This window comes from Haliotis cracherodii, unplaced genomic scaffold, assembly GCF_022045235.1.
Source record: "Haliotis cracherodii isolate W230 unplaced genomic scaffold, xgHalCrac1.p SCAF_27, whole genome shotgun sequence".
Lineage (NCBI taxonomy): Eukaryota > Metazoa > Mollusca > Gastropoda > Lepetellida > Haliotidae > Haliotis > Haliotis cracherodii.
In genome coordinates this window covers 3,511,158-3,535,224 of record NW_027266283.1, presented here as the reverse complement: position 1 = coordinate 3,535,224, position 24,067 = coordinate 3,511,158, and the positions used below count along the sequence as shown (strand labels likewise).

General features: G+C 41.0%; 1 protein-coding gene across 2 annotated transcripts; it reads right to left on the bottom strand.

The window, feature by feature from the left end:
- Positions 1–5,638: 5,638 nt before the first annotated feature.
- Positions 5,639–18,561, bottom strand: LOC139473187 (uncharacterized). 2 transcript variants are annotated; one of them, XM_071255704.1, is made up of 12 exons: positions 18,463–18,561; positions 16,211–16,386; positions 15,327–15,534; positions 13,854–14,027; positions 13,427–13,614; positions 11,416–11,575; positions 10,186–10,297; positions 9,570–9,720; positions 7,849–7,993; positions 6,730–6,901; positions 5,979–6,169; positions 5,639–5,743 (listed from the first exon to the last, which is right to left on the bottom strand). In XM_071255704.1, the coding sequence occupies exons 2-12, from the start codon at positions 16,379–16,381 to the stop codon at positions 5,670–5,672; spliced, it is 1,746 nt and encodes a 581-aa protein (XP_071111805.1). In that variant the 5' UTR covers positions 16,382–16,386; positions 18,463–18,561; the 3' UTR covers positions 5,639–5,669. The 2 variants fall into 2 exon arrangements, with proteins under 2 accessions (XP_071111805.1, XP_071111804.1); XM_071255703.1 differs by lacking the exon at positions 18,463–18,561 and adding an exon at positions 16,985–17,005.
- Between the last annotated feature and the right edge of the window lie 5,506 nt (positions 18,562–24,067).

The window sequence follows — 24,067 nt, the reverse complement described above, 5'->3', positions numbered from 1 at the left end:
CAGGTGTTCTCGAAAATGTGAGCGTATCCTGCCCAAACCGGTGGCACCTGTCACAAACACATGCAAAAGCAAGTCAATTGTTCATCTGCAAAAAAACAACAACATATGCTACAAGTCAAAATTGGGAATTGCGTCGGATATCATTTTTTTCACCGATTCGTCAAATTTGGAAATGTACTCCACAGTCTGCCATAAAACTTTTTTAAAAGCTTTACTGAGGCCTTCAATGTTACTACCTTGATCAAACAACTTGAGGCTCTTGGAAATCTTCGTAGAACCAGCATGCTCCATTGTACCTCAAAAGTTCTGAACTGTGCACTCCGAAGTCGAGAGCTATATATTAAATAAAGGGAAAGTTGCTTATTCGAAAGTTGAAGTCCTCGCTCTTGTCATAGTCTTGCTGGGAGTGTTTCGTAAATCTGAATCGTGAAGCATAGATCTATATATGAAACAGACGAGGAGATCTCACTGGTCTTTATCTCTAGTCCAGGGCTCACTTGCACAAATCGGTCTTAGCGCTAAGATGATCGTAACTCCCATTATTTAACATAGGTTAACAATAGTCGTAGTGCTAAGATTGCTTTATGCAAGTGGGTCCAGGTCGGTAAGTCAAGTTAGTGGTATTCCTTGGTAGTATGTGCACTATGTGTTATGTTTGATTTGCTGCAATAGGTGAGGACCTGTCCGGGGAAATAACACAACGTACGAACCTAAACAATTACTGCAGCAACATAGCCATACATTTACTGCAGCAACATAGCCATACATTTACTGCAGCAACATAGCCATACATTTACTGCAGCAACATAGCCATACATTTACTGAAGGAACATAGCCATACATTTACTGAAGGAACATAGCCATACATTTACTGCAGGAACATAGCCATACATTTGCTTCAGGAACGTAGCCACTCATTAACTGCAGGAACGTAGCCATACATTTACTGCAGGAACCTAGCCATACATTTACTACAGGAACGTAGCCATATATTTGCTGCAGGAACGTAGCCACACATTTACTGAAGGAACGTAGCCATACATTTACTGCAGGAACCTAGCCATACATTTACTACAGGAACGTAGCCATACATTTGCTGCAGTAACGTAGCCATACATTTTTACTGCAGGAACATAGCCATACATTAACTGCAGGAACGTAGCCACACATTTGCTGCAGGAACGAAGCCTTACATTTACTGAAGAAACGTAGCCATATATTTACTGCAGGAACAAAGCCATACATTTACTGAAGGAACGTAGCCATACATTTACTGCAGGAACGTAGCCATACATTTACTGCAGGAATGTAGCCATATATTTACTCCAGGAACGTAGCCATATATTTTGCTGCAGTAACGTAGCCATACATTTCCTGCAGGAACATAGCCATATTTTTACTCCAGGAACGTAGCCATATATTTTGCTGCAGTAACGTAGCCATACATTTCCTGCAGGAACATAGCCATATATTCACTGCAGGACCACACATTTACTGAAGGAACGTAGCCACACACTTACTGAAGGAACGTAGCCATACATTTACTGAAGGAACTTAGCCATACATTTACTCCAGGAATGTAGCCACACATTTACTGCAGGAACGTAGCCTTACATTTACTGAAGGAACGTAGCCATACATTTACTGAAGGAACGTAGCCTTACATTTACTGAAGGAACGTAGCCACACATTTACTGAAGAAACGTAGCCTTACATTTACTGAAGTAACAAAGCCTTAGATTTACCGAAGTAACGAAGCCTTACATTTACTCAAGTAACGAAGCCTTACATTTACTGCAGGAACGTAGCCACACATTTACTGAAGGAACGTAGACTTACAATTACTGAAGTAACGAAGCCTTAGATTTACCGAAGTAACGAAGCCTTAGATTTACTCAAGTAACGAAGCCTTACATTTACTCTAGGAAAGTAGCCTCACATTTACTACAGGAACGTAGCCTTACATTTACTCCAGGAACGTAGCCACACATTTTCTGCAGGAACGTAGCCATACATTTACTCCAGGAACGTAGCCTTACATTTACTCCAGGGACGTAGCCATACATCTACTCCAGGGACGTAGCCTTACATTTAATGCAGGGACGTAGCCATACATTTACTCCAGGAACGTAGCCTTACATTTAATGCAGGGACGTAGCCATACATTTACTGTAGGAACGTAGCCTTACATTTAATGCAGGGACGTAGCCATACATTTACCGCAGGAACGTAGCCTTACATTTAATGCAGGGACGTAGCCACACATTTACCGCAGGAGCGTAGCCTTACATTTAATGCAGAGCGTAGCCACACATTTACCGCAGGAACGTAGCCTTACATTTAATGCAGGGACGTAGCCATACATTTACTGTAGGAACGTAGCCTTATATTTAATGCAGGGACGTAGCCACACATTTACTGTAGGAACGTAGCCTTACATTTAATGCAGGGACGTAGCCATACATTTACCGCAGGAACGTAGCCTTACATTTAATGCAGGGACGTAGCCATACATTTACTGAAGACACAAAGCCTTAGATTTACCGAAGTAACGAAGCCTTAGATTTACTCAAGTAACGAAGCCTTACATTTACTCTGGGAAAGTAGCCACACATTTACTACAGGAACGTAGCCATACATTTACTCCAGGAACGTAGCCTTACATTTACTCCAGGGACGTAGCCATACATTTACCGCAGGAACGTAGCCTTACATTTAATGCAAGGACGTAGCCACACATTTACCGCAGGAGCGTAGCCTTACATTTAATGCAGAGCGTAGCCACACATTTACCGCAGGAACGTAGCCTTACATTTAATGCAGGGACGTAGCCATACATTTACTGTAGGAACGTAGCCTTATATTTAATGCAGGGACGTAGCCATACATTTACTGTAGGAACGTAGCCTTACATTTAATGCAGGGACGTAGCCATACATTTACTGAAGGAACGTAGCCTTACATTTAATGCAGGGACGTAGCCATACATTTACTGTAGGAACGTAGCCACACATTTACTACAGGGACGTAGCCACACATTTACCGCAGGAACGTAGCCTTACATTTAATGCAGGGACGTAGCCACACATTTACCGCAGGGACGTATCCTTACGTTTAATGCAGGGACGTAGCCATACAGTCATTGCACATGTAAAGTTTCAAACATATATATTCACTATTTAAAGAGTAATGGCTATGTAACGAAGCCAAAAGTTGTTTGAGACTAAGTCAAAATTGTTGGAAAGATAAGAAAATAAAATTTAGAAGAAAAAAAATAGCACAAGACACCAGTTAAGCTGAGGAGCATATTCAAGTTTCGTTGAAAAATATTGAACGGTTTTCAAGTTAGGGCCCAGAAATGAACCCTCATTCCATAGAAACCTAAGAAAAGAAAATTTGGAGCAATGGATATGCCAAGTTTCGTTGCAAAACATTGAACGGTTTACAAGGCAGGGTTCAGAAAAGGATGGGAACACCGACGGCCAAACCAAAGGGAACCAGGCGAAAAACAATATATATTGACATAATAAGGCATAAAACACAAATGCACGGTTTTCAAGAATGTTAATAAACCTAAACAGAACATAACCTTTTCGGAAAAATTGCAAATGCTACCTCAGGTCTTTATATTTGTAGGTGGCAGGGTAATGTATCGTCAGACAGTGATTCTGACTGTATTGCATTGTTTCTGTTGAGATTCAGTAGAAGTTCATTGCATTGTATTTGGACAATGATCATTGAAAGGAATGTAGTACCATAAATGTAAGCAGTGGTGAATGCTCGAATTATCTGTAAACATTCGGAATAGCAAGGGTGGGTGTCAAGCGTAAAAGAAGCATGTGGAATATTTTGTGGTGTTCAAGTGACACTGGCTTGGCAGAACTGTACTGAAATTTATTACACTCAGGCTGCTATCAGCGGCATTAGAGGTACAGCATTCATACATCAACATGTACATCACTATATACAAATATACACTACCTATCCACAGATTTACCTAGCAACGGTTTCAGTAAATACAGATACAGATCAGTTACGAGACATATTGATAGGGTTAAATAACTGCAGCATTATGATTTTACAAAATTTGGATAAGTTGCTAATCATTAACTTAATTATCCGAAAGCAAAATCATTTTATACATATCCGGTGTAAAGTAAAAATATTTTCTCATTAGATGTGTTCTTACATTTTGAGATTGTTGACAGACATATAGAAAGTGGAACTCATCAACTAAATAAAATGATTTACAAAATGGACATTTTCTTTCTGTTAGAGGTTAGTTTTAATTTGGAGGTTGTGGTTGGAGGTTCTAAATTTTAATAAGTCTCGCCAAATACTTACTTTCATTTTTAAATAATTTCAGAAATTCAGGAATTTATTTTTAACTATGGTATCCATGGCTCCTTTGGAAGATTTATTTCGCGTGGCTTCCAGCATTGTAAATTGGTATCAATTGATTTGTTCTTAACCATATTTTTAAGATGATTTGTGATTGCCAAATAATTAAAATTTCGTTGTGTTCATTGTTATTCCTGCATTCTGATTAGCTGAATTGGTCCACGTGTTACTGCATTCATTTCCCAATAAATGTAAAAAAATTAAGCCACGCCTACCGAGGCGGACTACTTTTATTATAACGGAACGTTGGGGAATCCCAATATTACAGTCGAGGGAATTCCCTTTCTGTTCACGTGTATCGTCATGCACAGGACATTTAGCGAAACTCAGGTATATTCATTGTCCAAATTACACTTTGAGACCGAAGGCCGAGAAGGAAAAAACAGCAAACGTGCATGCTCGTTCACCTGTTTTTTCCCCGTTCTCATGGAACTATCTTTTTAATCTGGCGGTATCTGACCATGTTATTTGTCACGCCACTGTATGTATTGCTACACCTGGAATGATTATCAATCACGACATTTTTGTCAGCCTTGATATATACAACTGGTTTGGTTAAACTATCGTACATAAAACATGTTTTCGTTGTCGAAGTTACTTATAAGCATTGACTGTGTATTGTTTGCGGTTCATTTAGGTATGACTCGAAAAACCGATGTGCAAGCTGTTTATGAAACGAAGGCCACAATCGTCGAAGGTGTGTTTTACCAAGGTTATCCAGTGTGTGGAAGTGTTGGAAGCTAGATAGACTGTATAAGTGGAGCGGGTGAGTGCCTGTCTCATCTCACATTTGCCATTGAATGTTGTACCACCACTCTATTGCATACTCGGGGCGGTCGGGTAGCCTAGTGGTTAAAGCGTCTGCTCGTCACGCCGAAGACCCGGGTTCGATTCCCGACTTGGGTACAATGTGTGGAGCCCATTTCTGGTCTCCCCCGCCGTGATATTGCTGGAATATTGCTAAAAGCGGCGTAAAACCATACTCACTCACTCACTCACTATTGCATACTGCCATTGTAATTGCTGTACACTAATTTGTATTGATTTGTAAACCCAGTTACTTTTATAAAACAATTGTTAATTTATACCTTTTGTTGGTCATTCGTTGGTTTCACATTAAAATTCATGAAGAGATTTCTGGGTTAACTAATCGTTTCAATTTGGGAATGACATGGAACAATATAAGCTTACTTAATACATATACGGTGTCGATAATAAATTGAGGACATTATATAAAAATACTCCATGATTTATTTCCTTTAAAACATTCAGTTTGTTGAACCATGACACTTTGGCGCGGGGATGGCTGGCAGTTCCTTGATGTTTACAAGATGCGTTAGACCTTAAATAGAAGACTTCAATTAGATACATGTACATACATGTACGTAATTAACCGTAATGGCAGATCCAAATAATCATAACCTGTTACAATTATTGTCATATATTGCTCAAATATAACATGCAAACTAGACATATTGAACGTTCTGGGTTGACATTTATATGAAATGTTTAGGAACCTTTTCGAATTCAAAGCATGTAATTCTGGCTGCACATCACACCTCAGACGACATACGTACCGGCGAGAGCAGACTGGAAGCCGGAGTTGTAGTCGCAGGCCACCTCGTTGTGGACGTAGTCCTCCCTGTTGTCCTTGTAGGAGTCGTCTTTACCAGGACCTCCAACAATGGCGCCCACAAGGATGTGGGGGCTGGGGCCAGCGGTGTGAAGGTTGGCCTCGGAGCAGGGAGCTGGAATGTCAGGGCAGGAGCTGGAATGAAGAAAACAGTTGATGGAAGACTAGATACATGCATCCATGTGCCACATAGATAGTGCAAAACGATCTAGAACACTAACACCTACTAGATGATAATAAGGGAAGTGACTATTCAAGACTGAAGGTTTTCGCTGAATGAAAACCAAAACAAAATGCATGTGTATGGCATACTGATTTTAAGAACACATTTTCTAGAGCGACTGCGTGGAGTCTTACATGACATTCCGTACGAACACAAATATGATAATGTAATCATTTTTTTAAAGAAGCTGTAATGATTAAGTAATATTTTCTTCAGATCCATGTACAGTCATAAACATTGACCTTTGATCATCTAGCATGACAAATTTCCATATTACAACAATGGTGTATAAAGTCAAGGACGGTGTCAGAATAACCATCACGTTAAATTACAGTACGTTTTTACCGTATACTTCCTGTGTGTACTGAATGTACTGAGTATCTTAAAAACGAATACACCATAATTTTGGTGACAGTTATTGCTCAAAATGATATTTTCGAACATGACGATTTAAATGTAAAAGAAAACTTACGCAGATCTGTGATGTGGATTCCTGGGGTATTTTGTGCCGAAGCCAATCTGGTAGCTGATGCCGTAGTTGTTGTCCCCGAGGATGTAGTTCATCTGTCCCACCGCCCACTCCCGGTATTTTGCAGTGTCCAGACCAGCATCAGCAGCCACCAGGGCGACGAATGCTGCATCACCTAAGAGTAAAATATGGTGTTGATGTTAACGGTGTACTCTACATCATGAGTGTCCGTTATAATCTGTTATATGTATCTTCAAGTATAGGTACAAGATTTAATCAGCTTTTAAGAAGTTTTGATTCAGGTTTATTAGTGACCATTTTTTACTGTCGATAAACTGTGTATCAACACTAGTTAAGAGAAGAAATAGGCTGTTAAAAAACTGCAGAGACAATAGACTCACAAAAACTGTCAAAAGGATGTTTGCGTTTTTATGTTCAGACTTTCTGATCGAGTTCAACGTGGCGAAAGCGCAACTGATTAAATTTGGTTTTACGAATATGACTACCCGTAAGGCCTTAACCGTATCTCTGCGTGCATCTGGTAGCAACTACTCTGTTTGTGCGAGGACTTATTGACATGGATGCGCCTTTGATGAAGCTATAAGACTTTATTGGTAAGCTATTATCAGCTATCAGTCTCGATTAAATGCCGAAACAGATTCCACTTGGCCTAAAAGGCAACACAGTGGTGACATTGAAGCAAAGGTTCTTGTTAGTCTGGCACAAAGTTGAATACATATTCTCACAAGCTACACTCTGGTGATTATTTTATGTTAAATTACTAACTATGGGAGCACAAGTCTTTGAAAGGCATTTAGAAGTGATACACATTAGGAAGATAATTTATGGATGTCAACTTCTATAGTATGAGGAACACAACGTTTCGGAGTATAAGCTTACTCCTTCATCAGGTGAATGATGAAGGAGTAAGCATCTAAGCATGTGCTCCGAAACGTTGTGATCCTCATAATAAAGAAGTTGACATCAATAAATTCTCTTCCTTATTGGAACGCACATTTACATGCTCCCCTTAAAAGATATGAAGAACTGCTTTATATCATTATCGAACCTCATTTGTTTCAAAATGAAATACGCCTAAATATGTCATGTATTTAGATTGACCTGCATATCTGTTGGAGCCCCACTGATCTCTCCATGCCTGTCCGCATGGAGTGTAGGTGATGGAGCCGCCAGGGAGCCAGCCTTGGAAGAAGCCCTCAACTTCGTTCTTGTAGGCAGTGTCTGTTGTAGCCTCGTACAAGAGCAGCTGAAAGTAGGAACACACTCAGGTCAGCGTGGGAGGAATACAAACCTCTTTATAAATGTGGGACCGCCTCCGTGGTCTAGTGGTAGAGCGTCCACCCGGAGAGCGGAAGGTCCGGGGTTCGATCACCGACCGCGTCATACCAAAAGACGTTAAAAGATGGTACTTGTTGTTACCCTGTCTGGCGCTCGGCATTAAGGGGCTAAAACAAGGACTGGTCGGCTCGGAGTCAGTATACTGTGTCTGAGTGGTGTATTCATGTTAAACTGCGGCATGGTATCTCAGTGAGCTAGCACTATAAATCGGCATCAGTCCGGACTAGTACAAACAGACACACAAACACACACACGTACATGCACGTCGCTATATAAGTGCAATAATCTTGGATGCGACGTTAAACCCCAGTTCACCTCACCTCACCTTTATAAATGTATTCATCAATAGTTTTTTTTTCCATTTTCAGTTGTCCCCCGCCATTATATTGCTGGAATATTGCTAAAAGGGCGTAATACTCTTTTACTTTAATACTTTATCGAAAATGTACACCAAAACAAATTGTGTTATTCAAAGAAGTCAACACTGACGATACAATGTCAGTTGCATTATATCTTTTAGAAATAGTAACGACTTTGTATTCGTTCGTGATTTGAATATTACAGTAACATATACCCGAAAATACATACATATTTGACACGTGGCACTGGCGAAAAGTAGTAAGTTTTAAAAAATAAGAGAAAAGAAGGCAATAACAACATGGATAATGTTTTGTTTGTTTGTTCAACGCCGCACTCAGCAATATTCCAGCTATATGAAGGCGGTCTGTAATTAATCGAGTCTGGACCAGTCAATCCAGTGATTGACATCATGAGCATCGATATATACTGTTGGGATACGATGACAACCTCGTCACCAAGCCTGACCACCCGATCCCTTTAGTCGCCTCTAACGACAAGCACAGTCGCCTTTTCCAGCATGTTTGGGTTGCTGATGACCTACATGTATTCTACCCCGGATCGTCACGTTTGTGTGAGACGTATATACTAGATACATGTATTGAAGAAATGAACGACTCGTGGGAGTTGGTTGTCGGACAATAAAACACGGCATGAATATAAACCATGAGGAGTGAAGACCTATTCTAACCCGGATCTTCACTAATTATTTTGACGTTAACACCAGACACAACATCGTCCTGTCGCAAGTGTGGATGTGTTCAAAACTTCATTAGCATCCTTATACAGACCGCCGTCATATAGCTGGAATATTGCTGAGTGCGGCGTTAAACAACAAACCAACCAACCACCTGATCGTTATTGTCTCATGTCTTCATATTTCTTGGCTTACTTAATATTTTGGAACATTTGTTAACATGTTATCACACAGTCTATGTCCCTTGCATTTATTGCTATATGTCGACCTGAAATATCGTCTTGTGTATTTTGGGTAGTTATTTACTGATATGGATCTTGTGTGTAGGTTACTTGACATTCAAAGCGGGTTTGGAGGGACCTGTTTTAAATTTCCTTGAACTGCCACTTCAGTACCCCTATAACTTGAGCACGCCAAAGACTTGTTTCACCTGGCAAGCGATCTTCTTGTCGTCCCATCCCAGAGCCCACGCCCAAGCATTCTCGTGGTATCCCTTGGCATCGGCCAGGTAGGACTTGTCCCCTGTTGCTTTGTACAGCCACATAGCTCCTTCACACATCTCATCCTTGTAGCCACTTGATCTGGACTCAAGACAAAAACAAGTCATTTCATAAAATTTCTCACCTTTGGAATCAGCCAAATTTAATCTTTTCACAACGATGTACTATGTGGCGATGATGACAGCTCTCGGCAGCTGTGTTACCTATTGTAGTCACATTCCTTCAACATTGGTTGTCAACCACTCGCCATTCTGTAATCCAGTGTGAGGTAATGAATGTTGCTAACTGCAGGTCAGCAGCAATTCAACTATTCACGGCGATAACTTTTATACATTTAACAATTTTATTAAAGATGCTTACTCAATATGAGGCATTGCTTTGCAGAATCGGCACAAACTAGAAGTATTCGCTACCTTAACCGTATGTTGGAATTAATATACGTACGATTGGAGCTGCGTGTTGGAATTGAAATGCGTAAGAGTAAAATTGCACGTTGTAATTGAAATGCGTACGAGTAAAATTGCACGTTACAATGGACATACGTACGAGTAGAACTGGCCGGCATCCGGGATACTCTGACTGTATTTTCCGGGGTACTTCTTTCCGAATTCATAGATCTGCTTGGATGCAGTCAGGAGTTTGGTCGCATAGGCAGAATCTAAACATTTTGTCATGTCCGCATTATGTCTAATGTATAGTAAATGGTCAGACGGTACAACGACTTATGACAACTCAGCTCTTGATATTACCACACAGCGCTTCGAGAATATTACACACCATGCCGATACAATTGTAATGTATAATTTCATTTCCATTGCTATCTTGCCATGTCCCACCGTTTGATCAGGGTTACAACATTAAAGGCCTCAGGACAGAGGGCAAATTTTATGCATAAAGATTTTGAGGTTAAAAAACTCTCCACAAGCCTGTATCACAAGGGTGACTTCAACTTTCCACTAGCCGACTTTCCCTTTATGTCTAGCAGTATTTCAGCAGCTCCAGCATTTGGTGTCTACATTTCACAACATTTCAGGTTCAATCGAACAATCCCCTTCTCCAAAGATTTACCAGAGTATCACTCGACTGTAGCTGAACAGTTGTTTGATCGGGGTTACAACAATCAAAGCCTCGGGAAGGTTTAAAGATTGGTTTGTTTGTTGTTTAACGCCGAACTCGGCAATATTCCAGCTTTATGACGGCGGTCTGTAAATAATCGAGTCTGGACGAGACAATCCAGTGATTAATATCATGAGCATCGATCCACGCAATTGGGATCGATGACATGCATCAACCAAGTCAGCGAGTCTGACCACCCGATCCCGTTAGTCGCCTTTTACGACAAACATAGTCGCCTCTTACAGGAAGCATGGGTTGCTGAAGACCTATTCTACCCCGGAATCTTCACGGGTCTCAAGAAAGTTTTATGCTACACATGTGGAAGACATTTCCAAATTTGACGCATCAGTGACAGAAATTATGTCCGATGCAATTCCCTTTTTTGATTTGAATCATATGTTCCCCTTATGTTTTTTGGGGGGTGAACAATTTAGGCCCTTGCATGTGTTTGTGATGGGTGCGACCTGGTATCATCCTAATTTGTTAGTGAATCTTAAACATATGATACAATCGCAATCGTGCAATGGACTCTCAAGGGTGTTCTTAAATCTGCAGTACTGTTTATCCACCATTACAACGGTCTGTCATTAATGTGTGTAGATGTCCTCAACACTGAGAACAACAACAGCATTATGCTTTTTGTTCCATGCAAACACCTACCTCTCTGTTTGAACGCCAGATACCCAGCAGCCATGGATGCAGCAATCTCCCCAGCAACATCGGACCCAGGTTTGCTTGGTGTGAGTTTGTAGGCGGGTCTGGCCATCTTCATGTCCTCAGCGCGGCCCCAGAAGTGGTGATCATCATTTCCTTCTCCAACCTTGGGGAAATCAGACACTAGGTTTGAATACAGGGATTAATGTTTCATGAAATACTCCTGCCATACGACAGATGCTTCGGAATCAATCGTGCCATACGGATCATCAACTAGCTAGAAACGTATTTGCAAGAGTTTGACCTTCATACCTCTGTGGAGTGAGTGAGTGTGTATGTTTTTACGCCGCTTTGAGCAATATTCAAGCAATATCACGGCGGGGTACACCAGAAATGGGCTTCACACATTATACCCAAGTCGGGAATCGAACCCGGGTCTTCGGCGTGACGAGCGAACGCTTTAACCACAAGGCTATCCCACTGCCCATTACCTCCGTGGAATTCTGTTTGAAACAAACCTAAAAAAAATACCTATTGCTAACATGATGAATGATATCACTGCCAGTCTAGCCACTTCTGGTTTGGACAAAATCATTCTTAATGTTGCACAATTCTAATTCATATTCGTATGCCTCTAGGACAGGAAAAAAGAAGCGTTCGGTGCCAAAATAAATTTAACCACAGAAAGTGTCATGCCTCCAGCTAGTTTGCTTAGGCACAGATTAATTACTGCAACTCCGTTGTCAGAAATCACAAGCCACGCTGTAAAACAGAAAGTGTCGACCTATCTTAATAAATGGAATACCTGCACTTCTGAGTTTACTGCATTGACCCTCATTTCAGACATTCATATGTATGATAATTTCAAGCTGGATACCAGGTACGTGTTTCGGTGGTCTTGTGGTAGAGCGGAAGGTCCGTGGTTCGATCCCCGGCCGCGTCAAACAAAAAGACATTTAAAGATTGTACTTGTTGTTACCCTGTCTGGTGCAAGGACTAAAACAAGGACTGGTCGGCTCGGAGTCAGTATACTGAGTGGGGTATTCATGTTAAACTGCGGCATGATATCTCAGTGAGCTAGCACTATAAATCGGCGTCAGTCCGGACTAGTACATGCAGCCACACACACACATACACGTGCATGCACGTCGCTATATTTGTGCAATAATCTTGAACGCGACGTTAAACCCAATTTCACCTCACCTCACCTCACCTCACCTCAACTCAACTCACCTCACCAGGTACGTGTTGTCCACACAGTACACAAAGGAGACGAACTATCTTACAAATGTCCACTACAGTGACCTTGTCCTTCACTGATGGTTGACCAACACCTTATGGCTTCACCCCCAAATAGGATGGCTACAGTTCGTTCTTGCTACAGTGTACACTTCTTCAGTTATCATGAGCATTGCACAGTTTCAGTGTACGACTTTAAGAGTAGATGTGATCTTATATCAATACCAAATATTTCAAGAACATCCTCAGACTATACAGCATATGATATAAATTGTCAATGCAAGAGAATAACTTGACTAAACCAACTATGATTTCTTTGTTCGTGGAAAAGGTAGCATATAATACTCGTTGAAAGTAGGTCACCGTGACCTATGGATGTTATAAACTAATTATTCAACATCACATTAAGATAAACTGCCGGGCAAAATATATACACACCAATTTGTAATGGTGGCTAAATATGAAACAAACACGAATATTGCTATTTGATGGTGATGTGTTTGATACGGGTATCTTAGTTGTGTTTTGGACTTGAAGTATGCAGGGGTTGATAACGGTAACGGTTTGTAATGTTTTGGTCAAATTCAATCTTTAAGTGTACACTTTCTTTCGCCCGGCTGTTTATTTCAGAAAAAAAGCATTTAAGTGAGCATGCTTAATAAATAACTTTCACTTCGATCTTGACCATGCAGGTAGATCACTCACTATCATTCCAAATAAAACCAACAGTATACACTTGTATTAGGAAACACCAGGATACACGACAACGAAATCTTACCTGTGCATACAGAGTCTGACTTGCTGGAATCCAGCACTTCAAGTAGTAGTCCAAGGGCCACTTGATCATGTCAAAGAACATGTCTGTTTGTTTGGTGGAAGCATAGGCATCTTTCCATTGTAGGTACCCCCAGAGCAACACAGTCGAAGTACTAGCCATAGGCAAACTGAACTTGACGTGGTCACCAGCTGGAGAGAAAAGTAGTCACCAATATTTGAATATATGTTTGTTTTTTAAGATGCGATAGGCGACGTGTCACCCCGTGTTAACGGAGAATAAGACCGACGACTCTCTGACGTTGATGTTGATGTTGTATATGTCATTGTTTAATAAGAGTTATCGGGTGCTATTTGTCCTAAAGCCATGTGGACAGTGTCTACAGTGTTGTAAATGGTACAATACAGTGTCTGGGGTACGGACTACTGACCATCATACCACCCTCCAGTCAGATCCTCGCCGTTGTCTCCCTTGTCTCCCAGGGCGGAGTCACCTCGCCACTTGATGGGGTTGTTGGCCGGAAGTTTGCCGGATCTCTGAGCATCATAGAACAGGATGGACTTGCCAAGAGCCTCGCCATAGTTGTATCTTGCTTTACCGCCTCCTTCAACACAGAATTTACCCTGTACATAACGTGTGACTTTACATAGTAGACATATGAGATTCTTTACATCTTCAAGCATCACAATTCGCTGTGCACAGTTGTGTCTTCTAGGCGTGCCAAAGACCGAGGCTTCTGGGTTAACTTTGAATCCTCGCCTCCATCTGATGTTTCTTGGTTTGTCATCATATCCGTGCCCAAAAGGTTTCAGCCAAGTGGTAAACGTCTGAGACCTGCATAACACCTGCCTTGACGCTATGGTATAACTGGGGCGGTCGGGGAGCCTAGTGGTTAAAGCGTTCGCTCGTCACGCCGAATACCCGGGTTTGATCCCTGACATTGGTACAATGTGTGAAGCCCATTTCTGGTGTCCCCCGCCGTGATATTGCAGGAATATTGCTAAAAGCGGCGTAAAACCATACTTGGTCACTATGGTATAACTGATATAATGTCCAAAGCGGCTTTAAATCACACACACTCACTAACTAGGTCATATCAACATACGAAGGCCTGCTACTATATATATGTGCTGTCAATGTCATTGATAGGATGTTTCTCTTTGTCCCAGTTGAAGTTCATTTTGAAACTGTCAGCACGGTTTCCTATTTGGAGAAATAGTCAGTTCCTACCTAATATCATGCTGACATGGTAATAGTCAGTTCCTACCTAATAACATGCTGACATGTAAAGTAAACAAAACTTATAAAGTTGGATTGCTACATTGCCGCAGGATCCAGTGTGGACTACGGATTAAAAATAGATCCCAAGCAAACTCTGCTGATCATAAGAGGCGACTAAATGGATCGTTGCTCACAATATCGACCATTGGATTACCTCTGGTCAGCATCGATTATTTATTTGCCGTCGTCATAAAGCTAGAATTGCTGAATTGCTGAATTTCAAACAACAAACAGAACGAGCAAACATGGCCACAGGTCGTGGACATTGTACGGGTACTGGAGACATCCTCAAATGCGACTATGATTAACAGACAACACGTAGAGTAGAGTTCATATCAGGCTAGGCATCCCATTGCAACAGTTAGATATTACCTTTTTCTGACAATATGCTTTTTGGGAACAGCAGTATTCCGTAGATACCTTCAATAATAGTGAGTGAGTTTGGTTTTACGCCGCTTTTAGCAATATTCCAGCAATATCACGGAGGGGGACACCAGAAATGGGCTTCACACATTGTACCCATGTCGGGATTCGAACCCAGGTCTTCGGCGTGACGAGCGAACGCTTTAACTACTAGGCTACCCGACCACCCCCCTTCAATAATAACATTCAACGAACGCACCTGTGTGGACAACCTGAGGAGGGGCCTGGGTTGCCCCGGCAACATTCCCCTCTATTGTTAGGGTGGTCGTCGGGGTGATATCCCCAGTTGTGTGACCGACAATGTCCAGACAGAGTGTATCGCCAGTGTGTTCATCTGCGTTCCACTTTTTGTTCGTGAGGATGAATTCTTTTCCACCATTCGTCTTCAGGACATCGGCTGTGCCGCACTGTGAACAACGGTGTAAAGACCTCTTATATACAGCCGTAACCGACGGATTTTACAAGGTAAAAGGGGCGCTTATTCAGATACCTGTGGTAAAGTGCACTGTATCTCTTTAACATTAATTACCATCTTGCAATATAGTAAACTATTATCATTTAAGTTACAGGTCGACTGTTGACAGACAAAGAATCATAATTCTGGTGCATCTTGAGTTCGATCCGACAACCAGCGGATCCTTGCGCGGGTAAGGGACATAACTGGACAACTGGACCTCCCGTACACCCTTACCTTTTCAGAACAGGATGTGCAAACAAATATACCATTACATTACGTTTTCTGTTTCTCGTGATCAAATAGCTGAGAGAAATTCAAATATTTTTCTACAGTAAACTCTATTAGGACAATACGGTTCTGACAATGAAGATATAATAATACAGGTATAATCATGGAATAAAATAATATACGTAGGCTTTCATTTTTTTAAAGTAAAATCTATCTCGTCCTATTATTTATTTAACTGTACAATGCATGACCCTACAACGCGACCCGTGAAGATTCCGGGGTAGACTAGGTCTTCAGCAGCCCATGCTTGTCGTAAAAGGCGACTAACGGGATCGGGTGGTCAGGCTCATGTGAAGAACGGATTCGATGAATACGAAAAGCAAACACTGTATCCTCACTTCTAAGGTATCAACAGCCTCCGAGAACGTCACGTGAGCCTTCCAGCTATGAAGTTCTGTGGTAATCGGGATGCAGGCCTTCGCCTGGAAGCCGCCGTTCCAGTGGTTGCCGATGGTGACGTCCACCGCCGAGGCCGCAGCCGCTAGCGCCGCCAGTACAAACACCAGCATAGTGTCTGATTAAAAATGAAAATGCTATTTAGAGTATCCTTCTATGATATCACAATAAAAGCGACAAACCTATTTACATAATCATAATCTCTGCTGTTCTTTTGTTCCATTGAACGATTCCTACTGTGTCATAAGTGTTTAGGTGAGGTGAGGTGAAATTGGGTTTAACGTCGCGTTATTATAAGATTATTGCACTTATATAGCGACGTGCATGTACGTGTGTGGCTGCTTGTACTAGTCCGGACTGATGCCAATTTAAAGTGCTAGCACACTGAGATACCATGCCGCAGTTTAACATGAATACCCCACTCAGACACAGTATACTGACTCCGAGCCGACCAATCCTTGTTTAAGCCCCTTAATGCCGAGCGCCAGACAGGGCAACAACAAGTAACATCTTTCAGCGTCTTTTGGTATGTCGCGGCTGGGGATCGAACCCCGGACCTTCCGCTCTCCGGGCGGACGCTCTACCACTAGACTACGGAGGCGGTCTACAAATGCTTAGGAATCACAATGACGCAGTGATGATACCAGGTTTTCGCAAAACGGTAACGAATGTACAAGTCAGAGGGAATTGCATCCAATATCATTTTAGTCACTGACTCATGTCACGTTTGGAAATGCCGCACTCAGCAGTATTCAAGCAGTAAGACGACAGTCTGTAATTAAGCAAGTCTGGACGAGACTGGCATCATTGGCATCGATACACGCAATTGGTGACCCGCCGTTAGTCGCCTCTTACGACCAGCATGGGTTGCTTAAGACCAGTTCTAACCCGGATGTAATTCCTTGATTAAGGTACTATGCAAGTACCAGACTGTTTGCAGAACCGACATTTACCAATATTAGAGCTACTCTACATTCTACGTAGTAAAACTGTTCACCTATTTTATAAATGTTAGGAAAGCACTTTTTTGCAACACCCGTTGTGGCAACATAAAGCATGCTGTCAGCTCACAGACTGTCATAGCAATATTATAATGCCAGCTTTCAATATGTTTAAAAAATGTTTTGTACGTGACTTCAAGTGAACGTTTACACACGTTATTATTGTCAAGGTGACCCGGATCTCAACCATAAATCTATATATAGATGACCTTGGAGTCAGAGTAACCTCGACTTTTATCGTGAACCATGTTAGAATCACATGCCTGTAAGATTATGACTGGTTGTTTTTTGATAAGGTAGAATGTTCTCGTGCTGCAAACAGACAATCACAAAAAAACCTCCAATGCATAAATCTGGAAGTGCACTTTTATATTCTAGCAATATCTTCTGGGAAACATATTGATGTCATCACAACATGACATGCTTGGAACAGAGGTATCAAACAGTGACATTGTCTACCCCTAGCTATTTAACACCCTCTATTTAGATAAATAGTGAATGAAATGAATGAAATGCCATTTTTAAAATGTCGAACTTCATTCCCATCGACCATGTGGTGTTAAAATGGCTGTAACTTTGCAAACGGTACATTAAACCCAGGCCAATTCACGAGACCGTGTGACAATGACACGAAAAGTTACGTACTAGCATAATCATATTTTCTTTCTTACACGAGCAGGTTTCGTATATTTTACATAATTATATATATAAGTATGTCTGAAATGAGTGGCAGCGGTGGGGTAGCCTAGTGATTAAACCGTTAGTTCGTCACGCGAAAAGGCCCGGTTCGATTCCCCACATAGGTAGAATGTGTGAAGCCCGTTTCTGGTGATAATAATGGAATATTGCTAAAAGTGGTGTAAACCCATACTCACTCACTCAAATGAGTGCAAGCGGCCGATACTAAATATGAACAAGTCCTCGGTATATTTAATGCCATTACTAATACTAAACATTAACTTGTTCAAATCAACAAAGTCTAGTTCTCATACATATCAACACAATTTTATAATTATGTTTTAACGTCGCTTAATTCTAAAATTGTACAGATCCAGTGACGCTACGTCGTCCCTTGAGAGATGGCGTGTTCATTCCTGGAAGTAATCTGTAGAGTGAGGGTTTTGATAGTAAACATTCCTTGCTTTAATCAGAAATTCAGAGACCTATTGAAAGTATTGAAAGCCTTCCCTTACCTCGTGACTCCTGACGCGTGGTAAGTCTACTAAAGACGCTGTAGTCGTCCCACCTCGCCTCATATAGTTACCTTTGCACGGTCTTATCTGGAAACCTACTTTCCACACACCAATAGTAATGATACATGAAGAAACAGAAACGTTCAAATTATTATACTGAGTCAAATAATATAGTCTGTAAAATCAAGATTGCATAGTGGTGTCTTATGTTGCGTGGTCCTCTGCACAGCGCACAGACCCGTGACGATGCCGGGGTAGAATAGGTCTTCAGCAACCCATGCTTGCCGTAAAAGGTAACTATGCTTGTCGTAAGAGGCGACTAACGGGATCGGGGGTCAGTGAATGGGTACCCAGTACAATGAGGTGGTAATGTCACTGTTCACCTTCTAGCGCCTCAAAGACAGCTTGGGTTGTATACTCCCCAGGGAGCTGAGATGGAAAATTGAATACAAACTGATCCGTTGACGGGGTAATTAAAAAAAGTAGCGCCATGAGTATTCACTTGGTGAATAAACTTAGCTGCATTATAATTTATTATATTATTATATTATTGGTATCTTCGTGTCCGGAAATCTACTTTAATGACTCAAATAACGAGTGCTGAATCACGGCGTGTGGGAGAAAGTCCCGCAGTGACCTTTTTAAGACGTTTACCACGTCGATTTGCGATCCTGACTAAATTGTCGGGCAAAAGAAAGTATACACGTCTGTTCACATTTTTATATAAAGAACACAATAACTTACCAAGTCAACTATTAAGCCTATGTCTTTGAAAGATGGACAAGTTAACCCTTTTCACGGAGTCAAAAGTCATTGTAAAATCTTCAAATAAAGCATACAACTTTCCTTCTTTTACTAATAAACTTCTCTGTATCATAGAATGTAGGATGAAAGTATTGTCAGTGGCGGAGTATCCCTTTCTAAAGCCTACTTGTGATTCGATTATTTTTTTACTAAAAAAATCAACCCAGAAAACAAAACTCTTAATTATAAATGGAAGTAGATATTTACAGAATATATTGAGAGGAATATATTAAGCTTCTGTAATAATTAACATCGCTGTTTGACCCCTGTTTGTGAAGAGGAACAAGAATATCAACTTCCAACTCTCTGGAAAATATGATCTCTCTGAGACAATATTTAAAATTAGTTCCAAATATGGTATTACAATTTAGTTCGCCGTTTAAGCTCGCCGGTAGAGCCTGGATCAATCAATCCTGTAGTCTTGTCTTTAATGGGACGACCTGAGTGAGGTCGACCATTCAACACTTTGGGTTTGTTGTATCTGTTCCATACTCTGCTAACTTCTGCTGTGTCCCCTGCCGTGATATTGCTGGAATATTGCTAAAAGCGGCGTAAAACCATACTCACTCACTCTGCTAAACACAGACTGTGAAACAGTGAACGTATTGCCCACTGCACGCTGGCTTGTGGCCGTTTCCAACATGCCAATATCCCGTAGACGCAAACAAAGTAATGAAATCAAGTGAATCACAACAGTATGAGTGAGTGAGTGAGTTGGGTTTAACGCCGCTTTTAACGGTATTACAGTAATATCGCGGCGTGTCAGCTTAATGTGGGAGGAAAGCAGTGATGCAGATCTCAGACGTTTACCACTTTGGTGAAACCCACGAGCACGGGTATGGTGCTGACAAACCTAAAAACATAATCGGGGCGAACCGGGATTCGAACCCACAATCATAGGTTTCTGGCGTGCCCAAGGGACCCAACTCTGCACTGCGAATCGCGGCGCCTTAGACGACTGGGCCACCCGTGCATACAACAGTATGAGAAGCAGAATCAATAAGTTTGACAGAAATAATAGCCTACATACAGAGATTATTCGACCTTTGAAAGTGTTGAAATCATGAATAACATCCTACGCACGTGTGTGACTCTAGTGCGTGAGGCACGTGCAAACTATACGATGTGTTGTAGTTTCCATGTAACGTTTCTTTGTATTCACAGAAAGTATTTGAGGCAAGTGGAATTAATATCACGTGGATTCTTAAAAACTCAAAGGATTTTCTTGACTTTTTTACAATCTCAGAAAGTTTTGTCAGTTTTGTTTTGTTTTTGTCAAGTTCAGTTTTGTCAAAACATTTTATTTTCAACTTTGTACATCGCTATCCCAATTGAAGAACTAAAAAACGTAATTCTTTGAGCCATGTTACTAAACATGGCGACCATAGATACTCATCTATCTTCAGACGTTCAGGGAAATTAGTAAAAAATGAAAGCAATGCCGTCTGAAGTTTACTGTGAAATGCTTGACTTCCTCGTTTATAACATCTATGTAAAATAATGGGGAAAGTAGGCATCCCCTTGGGCACCAACTTCGCTCCCCTTCTTGCTGATCTGTTTCTATATGCATATTGATCAGAATTTCTACTTGTAATGGCAAAGTCAAAAGAAAGTAAATTTGGCCAAGAAGTTTAACTAGCCAATTCCTATCCACTGATTTACACACCTGACCAAGAAATAAAGGAGACCAGTGAAGCCTTATCTTTTAGTGAAACCATATACCTACGCATAACCATTCGGAGTGACCAAACACTCTCCACAAGACTGTATGACAAGAGCGATGATCCCATTCTTGTTGATCTGCATCTTTACCTCCTCATCTGTTTCCTATTCGGTTCTATGCATAAGGATTAAGAGTGACAAAAATATGTCTGTACGACAGGAGTGATGACTGCACCTTTCCAGTAGTCAACTTTCCCTTTCTGTCGAGCAATATATACTCTTTGTCAGAGGTTATTGGAACAAGTTACAACATTCCAGTCCTCAGTTTTATTGTAAACATGTAGAGGACATTTCCAGGACACCAGTGACAAAGTATATGTCTGATGCATTTCCCTATTTTGACTTGTTCTTGTGTTTTTTTCTGGTGAACAATTGACTTACCTTTGCATTTGTTTGTGACGGGTGGTACAGATGGGACAGGATACGCTTACATTTTCGTTAACACCTGGTATCATTATTTGATAGTGATTCATAAACACATGCTCGTGATATGTTCGGAATTGTACAATCGTAGCGGTTTTTTATACATAGGGGGGGCACGGGTGGGCCCAGTCGCCTAAGGCACCGCGATTCGCTGTGCAGAGTTGCGTCCCTTGGGCACGCCAGAAACCTATGATTGTGGGTTCGAATCCCGGTTCGCCCCGATTATGTTTCTAGGTTTGTCAGCACCATACCCGTGCTTGTGGGTTTCACCGAAGTGGTAAACGTCTGAGACCTGCATCACTTCAGGCTTTCCACATTAAGCTGACACGCCGCGATATAATTGGAATACTGTTAAAAGCGGCATTAAACCCAACTCCCTTACTCACTCTTATACATATGGTGAGGGTTTTGTCGCTTTTATTTACATACATAAACGATCTTGCATAGGATGTTTGCCAATTGTTATCTTTGTTCTGATGCGTTGTATGAACATTTGTATTTCATGACCCCCTTCAATATTTTAAGAGTATTAACAAAATTGAATGGTCGGTCCACGATGACCTACGTGGAAGTGACCATTTTCCCACAACACGTTCAACTATTTTTATAAGGACAACTGGCCTATCTTTCAGACGCTTTGAACTGATAAATTGAAATCAGACTTTTTTATCAATGCCCTTGACCCTACACAGTTGTTCACGGAAACACTGAATGATATAGCTGATGTAAATATTACTAAGTCCTCTGGTGACCCACTCATTCTTGAACCATGGTTTAGACGTCTTAGCTAGGAAGTGTAGGAAGAAGACAGAGAAATCCTTTCGCCGTCATCCTTTAGTTCATAATATAAAATAATGTAAAAATAAGTAATTTGTATCAACGATTAATTCACGTACATATATGATACAAAAAATGAAAGGCACAGGGACAAATTCTTAAAGATGAACATAATATATTTACTGATATATATGACATTGCAAATAACTTTAGCTTAACATTCTTTATCATTAAATTATAATCACCAATTTCAGAAATATTCAAATCAACAAGAAATCAAGACGATTAATTATCATTCTGATAAAAATGGTGAAATGATAATGAAGTATTTTCACTTCCTGAGCTCAATACTGCCCGAGCGCAAGCTTAGGATACTGGAACAGGAGCTGATACTATCCACTGTCAACTCCTTTTATGTCTCGAAACACTTCTAAATAGTTTTCATGATATTTGGACAATTTGGACAATAGGACACTTTCCGCCTTCTTGGCTATTTCTCATTCCGAAACCGGACCTATATCCTTAACTAGCTGCAATTAAAAAAACATGCAACAGATTAGTTCGATCTAATGACTAACCATACAATGTGGTGTCCGACAAAAACAGAAGCAAAATTTACCATTTGGGTCGATTAGAATCGTTTATTTAAGAAATGTCATTGTCAATAAACAACATGCTGTATCAATCTGACCGCCTCCGTGGTCTACTGGTAGAGCGTCCCCACGAAGAGCGGAAGGTCCAGGGTTCGATGCCCGGTCTCGTCAAACAAAAAGACGCTTAATGATAGTACTTCTTGTTACCCTGTCTGGCGCTCTGGTGCATGCACGTCGCTATATAAGTGCAATCATCTTGGACGCCACGTTAAACCCAATTTCACCTCACCTCACCTCACCTTACCTCACCTCACCTCACCTCACCTGAATCAACCTTTTTTGTATTTAGAATAAACGTATCATACGACATGGAAGCATGGTATTTTATAAGATTTAAAAGAAAAGAAAATATTGCAGAACATACAAATCCATTAAACATCCCGAACGTGCTCTAGATTGCACTCCAATAAAAGGATGCCAAGCTCCTGGGACAAATCTTTGATCATTATTTAACTTTTATGTCACGCGTTAAATATCTGAAAACTAAATGCCCGAAGGCCCTGGACTTGCTGAAAGACGTATCACATTCTAAATGGTGAGGGGATCAGACCACCTCCTTCACTTATATACTAGTAGATTACCAATACGCTCTGATGTTGATTATGGCTCCTCTTTTACGCTGGATCGTGAAAGAGTACTTTTAAAGTATTAGATTCAACCAGCTCCAAAGCCTAAGATTGTGTCTTGGCGCCTCTCATGTTGGTAGCCTTTATGTGGTGGCTGATCTTCTTCAAAACAACACCTTATTAAATTGTCTCTTCAATACTAAACTGCGTTGCAATCCCACCAATCCTGCTTATGACTCCGTTTTTAATCCCTTTTATGAAGAGCTGTTTCATAAGAAACCCAAGCTGGTTCCTCACTCTTCAGATTCGGATCAAATCGTATTTCGTGCTGCAAATCTGCAAAACATCTCTCCACAGCCGACTTTTGTCTACTCCCCACTGACAATTGGCCAGACCAGATGTAGACCTTTCCCTAACAAGTCTTAAACAAATAGTTTATCAACAGGAATATGTACAAATGAAGGTTAAAATAAACTCACTTATCCATGAATATAAATAGAGCGACAGAAACCTTTCCATAGTCAAATGAAATCTCTGCCAAAAACAGAGTCGGGCGGACGCCACTATACCACGGAGGCGGTCGTCTTCCATTAGGAGGACTGTTAGAGTACTTCATACAGAGTATGTGCGCTGGAGAAATGTATTGTCCCACCTTCAGCA